Genomic DNA, 17,660 nt, shown 5'->3' on the forward strand with positions numbered 1-17,660 from the left:
CTTGTCGGGTTCTCCGAGAGGGGCGGAGGAATCGAACTCGGGTCGGTCATGTTGGCCGCTTGTAAGGCGAACGCCCTACTGCTGTCACAGATTACAAACATAAAAGTTAATAATGAAAATGCTTCCATTAAGCGGGACCTTCTAGTTGACAAAATATCCAAAGTCCTTCGCAAATAACAAATACGTAGCAAGGAAGAGAACGAAAGTGTTAATACCTATTATGTCACTTTTCCAAGTTCACCTACCTCATGACCTTGTGGCAAGGAAGCATGTAGACTGAAACCTGTCTAGTTCACAGCCTGTCTTAGCTTCCCTGTAGCTCTCATTGATGAGATGGGACTGATGAGAACCACAGAGCCTCCAGACTGCCACAGACAAATGACTGACACATCCATGAATTGACTGAATGTGGAGGCAAAGCACCACAGCCTTCTAGAGAATACTTTCCTCTGTCCTGCACCACCACCATTCACACAACATCTTGAATGCTTGACTTGTTATTCTCTCCGCTTTCTTGTCATCTCCACTAGAGCCACTGCTGCACCTGGTTTATTTCTACATTTTTAGCACAAAACACTGGGTTTGGCATATGCTTAATAAAAGCTTGAAGAGTGGGACAATGAAAGGCTAATAAACCTTAAACTACAGGCAATGCAGGCATGGATCATACTAGTATTTAGTGTAAATTTGCTCAACTTGTATATTTTACTTAAAGAAAGCATCTATTCTACATGGTGAAATTTTCTGTTACAATAAGGAGATTGGATATTAACTCAAAAAGATATGTGCACACCTATGTTCATTGCAACACTAAGCACAATAGTCAAGATACGGGAGTTTCCCAAATTCCCAGTAACAGGTGAATGGATAAAGAGGTTGTGGTGTGCAGCTAAAAGATTAGATGAGGTGTTGTCTTTAGCTACATCATGAACGAAGCCAGAGGATATGTTGTTAGTCCGAGAGAGAAGGACAAATATCAGATGATCTTTCTCAAATGTGGTATATAAAGAAGTGAAGTAAAGGAATGGACAATGACCAATAACAAACACTTGGACTTTTCAGAATTAAGATTATCAAACTGGGGGGCTGGGAGGTTCTGAAAGAGAAGAGGAAGAAGCCGACTGATACAAGGGCAGTAATAGAAGGTCTCTGGCCTGGATAATGCTCATTCTAGAATACTTGAGAACAGATCAACCATCCAACCAAAACTAAAATGTTTCTCCTAGATATTCGAAAAATTGGGATTTTTCCCTTTCCTTTTATTGTTGTCTTGTATTTCTATAGGTGTTGAAATTATTGTTGCTTTTCCAAGAGATGTCACAGATCCTCAAGAAGTGAGCCAAGAAGTTTTCAAAGAAAACAAGTAAGGAATACCCTTTGAAAGATTAGATTGCAATGTAAGCACAAGGTGATACTTGTTTGGCAATTTACATTTTAGTGATTGGCCTCAGTTCTAAAGCAGGTCTGTATCACTGTATTACTGCCATGCCGTTGTTCATCGATTTACTCAAGCGGGCGCCAGTAATGTCTCCATTCGCCCCAGTCCTGAGATTTTAGCAGCCTCTCCTTACTTGTTTTTCCCAAAGCTGCCATATTGGAGGCTCTTTCAGGGTCAGGGGAATGAGACCCGTTATTGTTACTGTTTTGGGCATATCAAACATGCCACGGGGGAGCTTGCCAGGCTGTGCCGTGCGGGCGGGATACTCTCGGTAGCTTGCCAGGCTCTCTGAGATATATATATATATATATATATATATATATATAAACACTGTCCTCCCATTGTTCATCGATTTGCTCAAGCGGGCCCAGTAACATCTCCATTTTTTAAGACTTGTTGTTACTGTGTTTGGCATACTGAATACGTCACGGATAGCTTACCAAGCTTTGCTGTGTGGGCGAGATACTCTCGGTAGCTTGCTGGGCTCTATATGTGTGTGTGTGTGTATATATACATAAATACACATGTATGTATATATAAATATATATATTGCCCTCTATTATTTGTTGCCTACTGTCTTAACACCATCAAATATGATGTGGTATTTATGGAAAATGGGTAGGAAGTGTCTTATGATGTGTCCAGGAATATGTTCACTCATCACTCATATGTGAGGCTCAGCCCAAGCATGTGGAAAGCGGCCTGGAGCGTGGCGGCTCTTAGGTAATGAAAGTCAGCTGCCGGGGCTGGGTCCCTTGAGGCGGGGAGGGCTCTCACCCGCCCCCTCTGGGGCGCCCCGAGTGAAAACAGCCTGGCGCGGAGTCCACAAAATCAAGTCTAATAAACATTATTGCAGCAGGAGCCAGATAATACATATTTCAGACTTTGTGAGCCATATGGTCTTTGCTGCATTATTAGCTCTGCAGTGTAGCTGGAACTTCAGCAGCTGCAGACAATACTCAGCCAGTGGGTGAAAGAGGGCTCCAATACAGCGACAGAAACTCGCTGGAGGCCCAGCGTTGGCCCTGATGCAGTGCCACTCAAAATGTGGTCCTGTGATTCTTCTGCCAGCTCATGATGAAAGTAAAATAACCCTTAAAAGTTTGTTTGGGGGGGCTGGAGGAATAGTCCAGTGGATAAGGGGCTTATCTTGTGTAAGTCCTACATGAGTTTGATCCCGGGCATCTCATATGGTCCCCAAAGCAGCACCAGAAGCAATTCCTACTAGCCTTGCTGGGTAATACTCAAAAACCAAAAAAAAAAAGTTTATTTTGGAGTTAGAGCAGTAGCACAGCAGATAGGATACCTGCCTTGTATGTTTCTAATCCAGGTTTGATCCCTGGCATCAGCATCTCATATGGTCTTCCAAGTCCCACCAGAAGTAATTCCTGAGAACAGAGCCAGGAGTAAGCTCTAAGCATCACCGGGTGTGGCCCCATCCCCAAAAGACCCATCAAAACAACAAAAAAGTTTTTATTTAGATTACTTTTTCATGGGGAAGTACTCCTGGCAGTGCTCAGGAGTCCAAACAGTGTCAGAGCTTGGACTGGGGCCCCCACATGCAAAGCATACATTCTAGCCCTTTGCTCTATCTCTCTGCCCTGGACCTTCACAGTTTAACCATTTTAAAAGTTGTATGTCATGCTAGAGAGATAGTACAGCAGTAGGGCCCTTGCCTTGCACAAAGCCAACCCAGGTGCAATCCCAGCACTGCAGAAAGTCCCTGGAGTCCACCAGGCGAGTCCCGGAGCACAGAGCCAAGCCCTAAGCACTGCTGGGTGTGACTCTCTGCAAAAACAAAGAAACAATAAAACGTTAAACAAGAGTTGTGTATTAAGTGAAACTATAGTTTTATGAAGGAACCAGCAGAGGAACTATTCATACACATGAACAATTTTCATGTGTATGTGGGACCCGGGGCTGAGACCTCCAAGCCTGCTTGGATCGGAACTGGGCCTCCTCCACCCAGATCCCCCATTTTCTAGTAGCTTGGTAGTCACACCCACAAACTGCCCCCGGTGCCATGTAATCCCATCAACAGCCAAGATCCAGAGACTATAAAACAAAGCTCCTGGAAGAGAATGATGCAGTATTTCCTGGAGCATGCATTTGCGGCTGAGACCTCTTACAGTCTAGCCCACTGATGTACCTAAAGCAGTACACATGTGTTTGGTTTTAACATACTTGCTTGTATTCTCCGTCCCTTTTGGGGAGCCCAGTAAGCTACTGAGAGTATCCCGACCGACCACACAGCAGAGACTGGCAAGCTCCCCGTGGCGTATTTGATATGCCAAAAACAGTAACTATAAAGGGCCTCATCCCCTGACCCAGAAAGAGCCTCCAATATGGCAGCATTGAGAAAGATGAGTAAGGAAAGGCTGCTAAAATCTCAGGACTGGGATGAATGAGACATCACTGGTGCCTGCTTGAGTAAATTGATGAACAATGGGATGACAGTGACAGTGATAATTTTATGCTCGTTAATATGATTGCCTGTTTTTGATTTTGTACCATTTTTACAGTAATTAGCTTTTGTTCTGTTTTTACCAAATTATCTCCACAATGGACTGGAAAATGTTAAAACTGGATCTTCACAAAAGATAGTTTGAGAAGCACTGGACTGTGTTTGGAGGGGAGGTGGGTAAGAAGGTCCAACCCTAAGCCTGTGCTTGTTCCTCTGATTTCTCTGGTCAAGCAAAAAAGTACTGACTGGACAAAGTAAAATGAGCACAGAAGCCAAATGGGAGTGAAGAGTCAACTTTCAGTGCTATGGTCTCTCCCCTGAGAAGGGCCATTTGGAGAGAGGTCTCCAAATTTTCATGTGATATCAGGCTGGACTGAGAATTGAGATGCAGAAGACACGGGGAATGAGATTTTTATTTATTTTTTAAAAACCATTCTTATTGGGGTACTGGGATTTGTAATACTGTTAATCATCCTTTTTCATGCATGTATCACTGTATCACTGTCATCTCATTGTTCATCAATTTATTCGAGTGGGCGCCAGTGCTGTCTCCATTTGTCCCAGCCTTGAGATTTTAGCAACCTCTCCTTATTTGTCCTTCCCAATGCGGCTGCATTGAAGGCTCTTTCAGGGTCAGGGGAATGAGGCCTGTTATTGTTACTGTATTTTTTGCATATCGAATACACCACAGGGAGCTTTCCAGGCTCTGCCATGCAGGCGGGATACTCTTGGTAGTTTGCCGGGCTCTTCGAGACATATATATATATATTTTTTTCCTCTATGTTTTGTTACCTACTGTCTGAACCCCATCAAAAATGGTGTGGTAATGCATATATAAGAATGAGATTTTTTTTCAATCAAAACATTTCCTCCTCTCTTAGTCAGAAATCCTCAGTGCATCAAGAATGGACGCGAGTACATTCTGTTTCTCTCGCAAACGAGATTAAGATGGTGAACTTCAGGACAAAGATGCTGACCATGCCACCTTCAGTTCTGAAGAAAGAGGAAAGTTCTAGGGAGGACTGTCATGTGAATTCGGATTTTTTGTTGCCAAAACCTTGCCTAGAACCAATCATTTCTAAGTCTGTAGCCAGAGAAGATGTTTTTCACTTTCTACAGGGGCAGCAAAGGAAATCTGAAGGTGAGTTGAATAAATTTTACAGTGATTACTTTAATAATAAACACGTATTTTATATGCCAGAAACTATTTTCTTCCTTCCTTCCTTCTTTCCTTCCTTCCTTCCTTCCTCCCTGTGGGTTTGTAAAATATGCTACATTAAGATATGTTCCTTCTATCCCCATTTTGACAAGAGTATTTATCATAAACAAATGTGTCTTATAAAATATTTTTCTGCATCTATTGATGGGATCATATAATTTTGAAGGTGGGATAGTGTTGTGCATAGCTGAGCTCAGGACTTACTCCTAGCTCTTGCTTGGGCAATGTTTGGGGGACCATGTGCAGTGTTGAGGTCAAACAGGGATCAGGCACATGCAAGGTAAGAGCCTTGCCTCCTTTACTAATCTCTCTTGCCCCGATCAAATGGTTTTTATTTTTAATTTGGCACTTACATAGTTCATTGTTCTTTATAGTTCACAGTATTTCATTAAGAAACAGAGCGAGAAGGGCTAGAGCAATGGTACTTATTGACTACTGTCCTCAACCAATCAGCCTAAACCACCAAGAACAAGCTATAATCCATTAAGTTGTGATAAGAAAGAATGCTTGGCAAAGAAACTGTAATCAATCTCACCAAACAAAGGGGGAAAAAACTATTGTAGGATTTGGGAGTAAAGGTACAGTTCAATTAAAATATTAAGTGGAGCAAATATTTTAAAAAATTATAGAAGTAAAAAATACATAACAAACTCATTTGGGGGGTATTTTTAATTGATAAATAAAAGACATACATCAGGGTGGGCTCGAGGGACTGTTTTGGGTGCCAGGGATCAAACCTGGGTTGACTATGGATAAGACCAATGCAAGTACCCTACCTGCTGTGCTCTGGCCCCAGCCCTGAGACCTGGTCCCTCTTGAAAGAGAAGCAGTCCTCAAGCAAGCTTCACCATCCCAAGCGAAGGTTAGAGCAGCATGGGCTGGTTGAGGGCTTCCCAGCCCAGGCAGAGCCAGCCTCCTCCTCCAAATTTAATTGAGATCAGGAGTGCCCCTGGAGTCATTAGAGACTTTCTCTGCAGTTTCAAGGAATCAAGTCCTCCCAGGTGATCCTGATCCAAACCCTTAGTCGCTGTCCATATGTGTGGGACATTGGTACCCAATCAGGCACTGTGAACTGTGAGTCTGGATGTAACACTGGTCTGTCCATCCTTAGGATTGTAGCTGACACAATAAGCTCGTGACCTCCACTTGCCAGGAGCCGTGTTCCAGAGTGAGACAAATTCAGTGTCAAGTTTGTGTGGAATTGGTTGAGCACGAACCCTTGATTGCCACCCAGGTCTGCACAAAACCAGACCCTCACTCCTTGAGAGCTTAGCACCCAACACAATAAAGAGGCAGAGAGATTCACCTGCATTAAGGATGACAACAAAAGCCTGGGAAGGACACCTAGCACAAAAGAGCTCTCTAAGCGACTTGACTGGGGGCAGGAGAGATAATACTACAGTAAGGCGCGGCCTTTCATGCAGCCAACCCAGCACTGATCCCCAGTATCACATATGGTCCCCTGGTCACTGCCAAGAGAGATTCCTATGCACCAAGCCAGGAGTAAAGCTCCAAACACCATCAGATGTGACACACAAAAAGATTAAAAAGGAAAAAAATAGATAAACTTCAAACTAAAAATGGTAATAAAAGACAGATATGGACATCATGTAATGATCAGGCTATTCTTACATGAAGCAGATGAAAGACTCATTAACATATGCACCAAATGAAGGAGAACTGACCAACTTGAAGCAACTACTAACAGTCCTGAAGAAAGATCTGGACAGCAACACAATAGTAGTAGGAGATTTTAACATTCTCCCTCTCATTTGCTGGGATTCCTACTTCTTGTTGAGTTCTTTCCTGTAGGTACTGAACAGAATAGAGAAAGCTGGAAGCTAAACGTTTATGCAGTTTTCAACTGTAAAAATTTTTGTTGATGCTCTTTGTTTCTTTTTTCCAGAACTGTTCATATTTATACCTTCTAAAATTCCTGTACTCTCATTTTAGTGAAGTATTGGGTTTTCACTTACAGAGGGAAAAAACTTGGAAATTTAATCTTTAACTATAATTCTATACACAATTAAGAAATTTCTCAAAAAAGAAAAAAAGAAAGTTCTCAACATATGTTGTGAAAGACTTATCAGAAAGAGATTACCTCTACCTTTCCAGGAGAAATTGTTTTGAGGCCGCACCTGATAATGGTCAAGGGTTATTCCTGGCTCTGCCCTTAGGAACTTCTCCTGATGTTGCTCAGAGGATCATATGGGATATAGAGGATCAAACCTGGGTTGGCTTCTTGGCAAGCAACCTACCTGCTGTCTCTCTGCTGCCACACACACCTCTGCCTTCCTCACACACACAGCAGAAATTTTTGAGTGCCTTTCTATACCTGAATCATTTCTTATCAGAACCTGCTAACATTTATTCAAATATTTATAATACTTGAAATATTTATAACTGAGGAAGTTATACATATGCATCTTACTATAAATTATATTGTTGTAATTCTGGGATATCCATGAATGTCTTTTTTTTTCCTCTCAGTCACACCCAGCAATGATCAAGGGGTCACTCCTGGTTCTGCTCTCAGGAATTTCTCCTGATGGTGCTCGGGAGGTCATATGGGATGCCAGAGATAGAACCCAGATCAGCTGTCTACAGGACAAACACCCTACCTGTTTTACTATCACTCTGGCCCCAAGAAATGTCTTTTCTTTCTTTCGTTCTTTCTTTCTTTCTTTCTTTCTTTCTTTCTTTCTTTCTTTCTTTCTTTCTTTCTTTCCTTCTGTCTTGCTTGCTTGCTTGCTTGCTTGCTTTTGGGGTCACACCCAGCAATGCAAAGCTTAGGGGTTACTCCTGGCTCTGCACTCAGGAATTCCTCCTGGCAGTGCTCAGGGGAACATATGGGATGCTGGGAATCGAACCCAGGTTGGCCACATGCAAGGCAAGCGCCCTCCTGACTGTTGTGCTATCACTCCAGCCCTGAAATGACTTTTCTTTGTTTGTTTGTTTAGCCACACCTGGCTGTGCTGAGGACTTACCCCAGGCTCTGTGCTCAGGGATCACCCTGGGGGTCTCAGAGAACCCTATGTAATGCCAGGAATCAAGCCCAGCTAAACTACACGCAAGGCAGATGCCCTACACACCATACTACCTCTGTAAACCCATGAAATAGCTTTTCAAGAGAAAAGCTCAAGCTTTAGAATACAAATTGTGTGGACAAGAATTTTGTCTTTGTTGTTTCCAACTATAATGCTATCTTCTGCGTCAGTGCTCACCACTTGGTAGGAACTCAAATATTTGTTGAATAAATACATAAAGAATTGAAAGTAGTAGGGCCAGAGAGATAGTACAGTGGGTAGGGCACTTGCCTTGCATGTGACTGACATGTGTTAGATCACTATCACCACGTATGGTTCCTGAAACCTGTCAGGAACCATACGTGAGTATGGTTTATGAGTGTAGAGTCAGGAGTAACCCCTAAGCTTTGCCAGGTCTGGCCCTATAACCCAAGAAAAAACAAACCAACAAACAAAAGAGTAGGAGGAGGTATGTTAGCGAGCTGTGGCAAAGGAGAATGCCCACACCCCCTTGCACTAGAAGCTTCTTCTGAGGTTACCATGCTTGACCTTGAGAGACAGAGAAGCTGTTCATAAAGAAGCCAGAAGAAGCTAGGTCTAGGTTTTGGTTCCAGAATTCCTGGAATTGAGCACAGATGCTTGGAATTGAGCCATGGTTTCCCTGAAGGTGAAACCTCACATAGCCATGGTGAGGTCAACTAAGGATTACCAATCAGATGCAGGTAGAGAAGCCCCCCCCTATGTAACCCTTATGTAACTCTTATGCAACCCGTATGTAATTCCAACTTACAACCAATCAGCTAAGTATAAGTAGTGGAAAGCCCCCCAGACTTCGGCCAAAAGGGTGGTCTGCGGAAAGTCTTTGTTATATAATGTTACGGTATAAAAACCTCTCACTTTTGAGATTCGAGACAGCTCATTCCAAGAAGACTGCCACTGTGTCAGTGAGCCGGATCAGGGCCCTAGAGTGAGCTAGTCAAGCTAGCCAATAAAGACCTTTTGCTTATTGCATCACAACCTGTCTTCATGTGATTCCTCTGGGGAAATCTTGGCCCCGTTGAACAACCTGAGCATGGCTTTGCTCGCTGTGTTATATTTTCGAAGGGATTGTTTCTAAGTGAAAAGTTGAAATGGAGTCCTGGGTCTCATCTTCTACCACAGACATATCTTGTTCCACCTTCAAAGCATCAGAGGAGCAAGGGGGTGGGGGGGAGGAACGTGGTATAGGAAGTCTCTGGTTCTGGCTACCCTTGGAAGATCATGCAGCACTGAATGTCTGTGCGGAGTGGACAGCATCCATTGGACTGCTCGATGGTTGGCTCTTCACCTGGGCAGTGACCTATGACCACCACTACTGCTCCTGCTGCTCCCACTTTGGTCATGTGACTGCTTTCCATCCTGGCCACAGTGATGCTTGGGACTGAAGCTTTAAAGCTGTGTTTTAGGAATCATTTGACCTTTCTGTAAGAAGAGACTAACTTCTAGGTTTTAACCTAGCTAATTCCATCTTCCCTTTCTCCTCACCCTTCCTTCGGAATTCATGATCCATTAAACAATATTTTCACAATCCTGCACAAGCCACAATTTCTGAACAAAACCCTTAGATTAAGAGATGACTGAATGGCCAGTGTGTGTTAGGAAATTCATGTTTTACTCCAGAGAGATTCAAAATCTTATTTCCCCAGTAAGAGTTTTTGCTTACTTCCTAAAAATTTGTTTGTTTGGGGGCCATACCTGTGCTCAGGAATTACTTCTAATTTGTGAGGGCTACACTTGACCCTGCTCAGAGCCTGTTCCTGTCTCTGTGCTTAGGAATCACTCCTGGTGAGCTCAGGGGACCATATGGGATGCCAGGGATTAAACCCAGTTGGCCATGTGCTAGGCAAGCGCCTTACCCACTGTACTATCACTCTAGCCCACTTACTCCTAGCTCTGGGCATAGAGGTCTCTCCTGGCAGCTTTGAGGGGACCACATGCTCTTCTGGGGATTTAAATCATGGTCCACTGCATGCTTATCTGCTGTACTAACATTCACTCCAGCTTTTGTTTGCTAATAATAAAGGCAATAAAACCCAGAATCACACCCCCTTTCTCTTGGTGGTATTTGCCTACTTTTTATAATAAAGGTCTCTCTTACTCAGGAGGAAAAGATGGATTAAAGTGTGAATCATTCACTCTATAAGCTCCAAGACTCATAATGTCGGGCTTCCCTCCCCTGCTGTAGCCCCACCACATGCTCTGGTAAACCCATGCTTTTCACTACCGTGCCTTGTGGGGCCTGGAGTGCAGGGAACTGGCTCTGTAGTGACCAGTGAGTAATAAATGCTGTGTTTTCTAATCCAGAGTCTCATTCTCTAAAAATATCATGCATATAAACATTACACATATATAATGATGATACATATACAAGCGTTGACATATGACATACAACAACTGGCCAAAAGCAACAAACCTAAGAATTAGTCTACAGAACAAAACTTGCTATGGTGGGGAGATGTGGGAGGCTTTTGAGATGTGAATCTTGGGGGACAACCCTACAGTGGAGGGAACTAGGCACTCGAGGTGGAGGGGGTGCGGATTGTAATGTTGTATGCATGAAATTCTCTCATTGACAGTATTGAAAAATTGTAAAGCACGGGGACTAAAATAACATTATAAAAAGAAGAAATATTATAGTGACATGCTGCTTCATGATGGGGATCTAGCCTGAGAAATTCATCATTAGATGATTTCATTGTGTGTGATATTCTTTAGGATGTACTTATATCTTGACTGTACAGCCTAATGTGCACCTCAGCTATTTATAGGGACCACCGTCATATATGTGGTGGTTAACATATATACTTATTAATGATAGAAATGTGATATTAATACATAGGTGTTCAAGTATATTTGTGGTTATTATATCTATATATGAACATCTATATATGAATAATACTATATATGGAATATAGTATATATGAAATATACACCATCCTCTATAGCATCAATTATCCGAAGTTTTCTGTAATAATTCCTTGCCTACCTCTGTGTGGATCACACCTGGAAATACTCTTCATTTCACACTTTTCTTCAAATTTTTGTGCTATGATCGCAGACTGACTTAAGATTGACTAGATTCAGTATACTTCTAAGAATATTTAAAAGAAAAATACAAAAATATTTTTATTTTTTATTACAGATTTTTCTTCCTCTGATATGAAGCACAGTAGACGAGGAGTTGAGGTAAGAACTGACATTTGTTTGAGCATTTTGACTTAAAAATTAAACCAAAGGGCCCAGGATATGGCTTAAAGGGTTGGACTTTGTGCTTCTCATGCAGGGGGTCCAGATTTGAAACCATCACTATCTGGTCCCCTGAGCACCACCAACTTAAGCCCAAAAATGATTTTAAAAAATAAATACAAGGGTTAAGCCTGATAGTACAGAGAGTGGGGCATGTGCTATGCATGCAGCCAACACAGTTTGATCACCAGACCCTATATGGTCCCCAGAGCCCACCAGGTATGATCCCTGAGCACAGAGCCAGAAATTACCCATGAGCACTGCTGGGTATGGGCCAAAACAACCAAACCAAACCAACAAAAATTAATACGAAAGAATTCTTGTTAGACACAAAGAGCTCAGAATCAAGACCTTTCATGGTTCACAATTCTATCTTACATATAGCTTACACAGAGTTTACATACTAGCAAGGATATCTGGAAAATCATACTTGTCTATGTATTTTATTTCTGAGTGTTTCCTGTTCTCTGTATTATGATATTATGAGCTATGTTGCTCTCTTAGGCATTTTTGTTTTCTTTTTGGGTCATACTCGGCAATGCAGAGAGGTTAGTCCTGGCTCATGCACTCAGGAATTACTCCTGGCGGTGCTCTGGGGACCATATGGGATTCTGGGAATCGAACCCGGGTCGACCGAATGCGACGCAAATGCCCTACCCACTGTTGTGTCACTCCAGCCCCCTCTTAGGCATTTTTAATTTGTCCTCTTGTAACATGTCTGGAACTTAAGTCATTTTTGTTCTACAATGGTAAATATTTTCCTAGTTGTCTAATTTAGAGGTGAAACATTTGGGAATAACTTTGCAACTCGAATTTCTCAACTATCAGACTTCCTTTCTTCTGTGCACCATTGAGAAGATGCATAGGTATTGCTAATTGTTTTGTGGGTTTGTTTTTCTCTGGAGAGGGGCCACACCCAGGACCCAGTTACTAAAACCCGGTACCCCATACCCAGGGGTTACTCCTGTATCTGCTCTCAGAAATCAAACCTGGTGGTGTTCAGGTCACCATATGGGATGCTAGGATCAAGCCCGGGTTGACCACGTGCAAGGCAAGCTCTCCTCTCCGCCCCGCCCCCCGCAGTTTACAAACCCATACTAATTGGGGTTTTTTTTTTTTTTTTAGTTTATTAGCCTAAAAAAAGTAATGGCTGTTACTAGAAAGAAGTTTAAGTACTTGGAGACACTACTTATTTCTGAAGTTACTTTTTAGAGACTGGAAAAATTATTCGGAGAATATGGAGAATATACTGCCTCTCACCTATGAAAATTCTGTTTCTTACAGCAGGCTCCTCTCCCTCTCCCTCCTTACACACAGGTCGGGGATAAAAATTCAACATATAGCTCTCAATGAACACCCATTATCCATACCTATAAATATTCTGATATAATTATCAAATACATGGAACAGATCACAATGTTGATTTAAAGAGCAGAAGGTTCTTTAATATATATTAGGCTATACTGCCCTCTAGAGGCTGAACATAGTAAAGACGAGCTTAGTTTGGAAATGGAGTGCAGTCACCCTCAAGGAAACAATGAGCTGTGATTATATTCTAAATACAAATTCTGAGCTAGTCACACACAGCCCGAAGATTATTGTTAAAGTGAAAATGAGCATCAATTTACGCTGGTCTGAATCATAACTTCCAAAGCATAAACTCAATCCTATGGAAAAAAAAAGAGAGGTCGGAGAGATGTACAGTGGGTAGGGTGCTTGCCTTGCATGCAGCCAATTCTGGTTTGATCCTTGGAACCTCATATGGTCCCCTGAGGAGCATTAGGAGTGAACCCTGAGCACAGAGCCAGGAGTAAGCCCTAAGCACCATTGCATGCACCCCCCCAACACACACAAACACAGACAGACACAAACACACACACACACACACACACACACACACACACACACACACACACCCCAAAATAATGTCTTTAAAGGGAAAGAGTTTCATCTTAAACTTTAATGCTTTAATGTTGGGGCTGGAGCAATAGCACAGCGGGTAGGGTGTTTGCCTTGCACGCTGCCGACCCAGGTTCAATTCCCGGCATCCCATATGGTCCCCTGAGCACCACCAGGGGTAATTCCTGAGCTCAGAGCCAGGAGTAGCCCCTGTGCATCGCCGGGTGCGACCCAAAAAGCAAAAAAAAAAAAAAAAAGAAACAACTTTAATGTTTATTACATGTAGTTTTCAGTATTAACCGTGAATCTTTATGTCTATGATAATTGTGGTTTACAAACTAATTTTGTCTAAAATTTTCAAAGAATTTGTAATTTGAGTGTCTTAATAATTTTAGTTTTTATTTATAAAATTAAGTATTATTTTAGCTTTGTTCTAACAGAATCCCAGTAAAGACATTTTAGTTTCAAAAACTGTGATTGCCAGCTTTGTACTTTTTAAGGGTTTCCTTACAGAAATTCTTAGAATCTCTCCAGATTACTTTAAGTCAGGTAACATACTGTATACAAACTTCTACACTGACTGACTTCTCTTTCTCTTTTAGCAACCTCTGCCACCATTGTCACTCTTGTCTATGCGACCTGGTCTCTTTACTATTCCCCCAAGTCGCAAGGATCAAAAGGAGAGAGAAAGAGATAGTTCAAGCCTCATATCCTTTGCTCCTAAGTTCTCTGAGGCTGTGAGTCGGTCTGATGAGTTTCAAGCATCAAGCAAGCAGCAGGAGGTTCCATTTAAAGTGTTTGTGGAACAGACTCTCAGGTCTTCTGATGGCTCCATTTGGTCCAGAAACCTGTGCTCTTTTTGGAAGGCTAACCATCACAGACAACACCTGGGGATAAAGGGGGATCTGAAATCCAAGGAAACAGATGAGTATGACAAAACTGAAACATCTCACTTTGCAAAAAGGCAGTCTTTGGTATCCTTTGAATCTTTTAAGGAATGTGATTTTCCTATGGACCAGAAAGAGGATCTTGATTCTCTTCGTAGTGAAATTAGCAAAACAGAAGAGGAAAATTCTCAATGTCTAGCACCCCAAATGAGAGGAGATCCAGAAGCCAGAAACCATGAGCAAGATTCAGAAGTGTTACATGTCATGCCAATCCAGTTCCAGGAAATCCAGCATTTAGAAAGAGCTCAAAGACAGACTGAAGAGACTAGAAATAATAAACCTGATTCAAAAAGCACTGTAGTACCTGATGATGAGGCAGTGGCCTTGAATCATATTTTAGAAGAGTTTTCTGAACCTAAAGCTTTGTTGAGTGCAGTTCCTGATGACCCCATTGATAATAAGCTCCCAAGCAGTCAGAGAGACATAGAGACAAACACAAAAATATCAATAGCAGAGACAACCAAACCGGAAATGAGTGGGCTGGTGCCACTTATCCACATCACTTTCCCGGGAGAAAGAACTCCTAAGGAGCCAGCAATAACCAAACCAAGCCTCCAAAAAAGAAAGAGTGCTCTTCCTAACAACAGCTTCAACATGTTAGCACGCCAAGAAAGTGACAGGCCTAAGCTGAAAACCCATAGAAATAAGATGGACTCCAAAACCAATGGTAGCAATAAAACACCTCAGAATTTCATGGTTACCAGTACAGAAGGTTCCACCAAGCCCAGCATGCATAAAACTAGCATAAAAACACAAGTCTTCCCAGCTTTGGGGCTTGACCCTAGGTCTCGACAAACATCCAAGTTTCAAAGGAGGATGCCACAGATAGAAAAGAAGCCATCACCGTACCGGGCTCTGAAACCTAAAAAGCCATCATTTCCTTGCATTAATAAAAATTTAGGAACAAAAAAATCCTCTGTTCAGCCAACAGAACCGCGACCTACTCACTTAGATCTCAAGTATAGTGATATGTTCAAAGAAATCAACTCAACTGCTAATGGACCCGGAATCTATGAGATGTTTGGGACTCCTGTCTACTGCCACATGCGAGAGGCTGAACGGCACGAAAACAGGTATTACCGAGACATAGGCTCAGCCCCACTTGGCAGAAGCATCACCAATAAATGCCGGACTTCACACAGTGAAAGGAATAGCAATAGCAGAGCAAGACTACCTCAGAAAAGGCCACATATTAAGCCCACAAAGCCCTCCCTTGGCATCAAAAAAAAGCACAAAAGTTTAACTTCTGAAGAAAAAGGATGCAAGGCTATAGGCAGTAGCATACCAGACGCTGAAAACGATAATGGTATTTCAGAGCAAGAGTGGCAGGGAACATCTTCGGAAACAGACTTTCTTCCCCCCAGAGATGAGGTTAGGCTCACAAACTTGACTCAGACTCATGAACGGCCCATCAAACAGAATGAATTCCTTCCTGTCTCAAATTTGTCTATTATTGAAGAAATCTCTATGGAAGAGTCTCTTGATGAAGGAGACATTTCTAACAATCAAATACTTGCTGCAAGCCTCAGGGATCTGCATGAACTTGAACAGCTACATCACCAGGCCCCATTTTTCCTCTCAGAAAACAGCTGGGTATTGCCCAGTGAGAAGAATTCCAACAAGCAGATACTACAGAAGGAGGAGGATACAGCATCTCTTGGTAAAATAAGTGCCAACCAAATTTTACCTAATGATCTAGAATTTGATTGTGTCCCTAATAAACCTAAAACCCTCATAAGTTTCTCTTTCCAAGAGAAACAAGAAAATGCATCTCCCCAGATATATCAACACTGGGCACATTCCTGGGATGAGGATAGTTTAGTTGATAAGTCAGTTATATATCAAAGCTTTGGACAAACATTAAGTGATGCAAACCCAACTTCCCAAGCTATTGTAGACTCTCTAGAGAATGAAGAATTGACAGATGAACTCTTAGGTTGTCTTGCTGCAGAACTGCTCGCTCTTGATGAGAAAGATAATGAGACTTTCCAAATAATGGCAAATGAAACAGATCCTGAAAACATAAACCTTCTCTTTGGTGGGAGTGAAAATACAAGAGAAGAATTGGTCAGGGAGACAACAGATGTTGAGATACAGGTTGGTGTCATTAGAATTGGAGACTAATTTGGGGTTGGAAGGAATCATCAAAAACCATCTGGTTCAAATACCTTATTTTCCAAAGAGGTATAAGAAACCTTAAATAATTAAATACCTTCCTCAGGGGCCCACTGTTTGATTTCAAGGTTGGGATCTAGATCCCCTGATTCTTCAAGTAAATAATATACTCTGGTTATGCCATCTCATTTAACTAGCCTGGCACTGCAATAGAATACTTTTGGAGTACAGTAATGTAACAAAACTATACAGCAAATAGTAATATGGCAAAGCAGGTCAACATTCTATTCAGTGATGATTTTAATCAACAAATATCAGAGAGATCATTATGGGTAAATCATTGTTAAAGGTTGCATGAGATGTCATGTTTTCTAAGAGTAAATAATATATTCCACTGTTGCTCATAGCTTCTCTTCTTAACTCCCTCATCTGTTGGACACTTGGCTTCTTCCCAGTTCTTGACTACCATAAGTGGTGCTAAGATGAACATAGGGAAGCATATCTTTGTGAGTCAGGGTTGTGTATTCTTACCGTTGTTGCTTTTGTGCTTGGAGGGCCACACCTGGTGGTGCTAGGGGTATGCTTCTGGCTCTCTGCTTTCAGGTCATTGCAGTGGAAGTGACAGGACATTTGGGTACTGGGATTTTAACTGTCACCTCCAGTGCTCAAAACATGCACAGTAGTCTGCTGAGCAATCACTCTGGCCATTTTGTGTGTGATCTTTGGATAAATACCTAGGAGTGGAATTGCTGGATAATGTTTAATTTTTTTCTAAGTCTTCATACTCTTTTCCAAAGAGGCAGAACCAATTTCTATTCTCATCAGTAGTGAGTGAAGATCCTTTTTTCTCCACAATTCCCACCAGCATTTGTTTTTCTGGTTTATTGATAATAGGCTATTCTTGCTGGTATGAAGTGTTATCTCATTGCCATTTTGATTTGCATTTCACAGATAGAATGGTGAACATAGAGTGTTAAAGTCTTCTGCTAAAATAAATAAATAAATAAAGTCTTCTGCTAATGGAGCAGGGGAGATAGGGGTTAGGGCAAGGCATGAATTTGGACATAGTTTGATCCTGTACACCATATGATCTCTGAGCATCACTGAATATAGCCTTGGAAGTCCCCAAGTACCTCCAGCTGTAACCCTGATGGTACATAAACACTGTTGCAGTGATCTTGGTGGTCCTGGTGCCACAGGCAACTCTGTGTCCCAGGTTCAAGCATTCAACCATACCACTCAGTTGGCCAATAGTTGCTGGAACTGG

At 42.0% G+C, this 17,660-nt stretch overlaps 1 protein-coding gene across 1 annotated transcript in view; it reads left to right on the plus strand.

Moving 5' to 3' along the window:
* MAP3K19 (mitogen-activated protein kinase kinase kinase 19) overlaps positions 1-17,660 on the plus strand; it is a 57,510-nt gene that overhangs the window by 18,709 nt on the left and 21,141 nt on the right. The window contains exons 4-7 of the mRNA XM_056117557.1: positions 1,285-1,363; positions 4,784-5,043; positions 11,329-11,372; positions 13,934-16,375. Of these exons, the coding sequence (XP_055973532.1) occupies positions 1,285-1,363; positions 4,784-5,043; positions 11,329-11,372; positions 13,934-16,375 (2,825 nt within the window). The remainder of the gene's footprint in view (positions 1-1,284; positions 1,364-4,783; positions 5,044-11,328; positions 11,373-13,933; positions 16,376-17,660) is intronic.

Source organism: Sorex fumeus, unplaced genomic scaffold (genome assembly GCF_029834395.1).
Source record: "Sorex fumeus unplaced genomic scaffold, SorFum_2.1 ptg000035l, whole genome shotgun sequence".
In the NCBI taxonomy this organism is placed as follows: Eukaryota; Metazoa; Chordata; class Mammalia; order Eulipotyphla; family Soricidae; genus Sorex; species Sorex fumeus.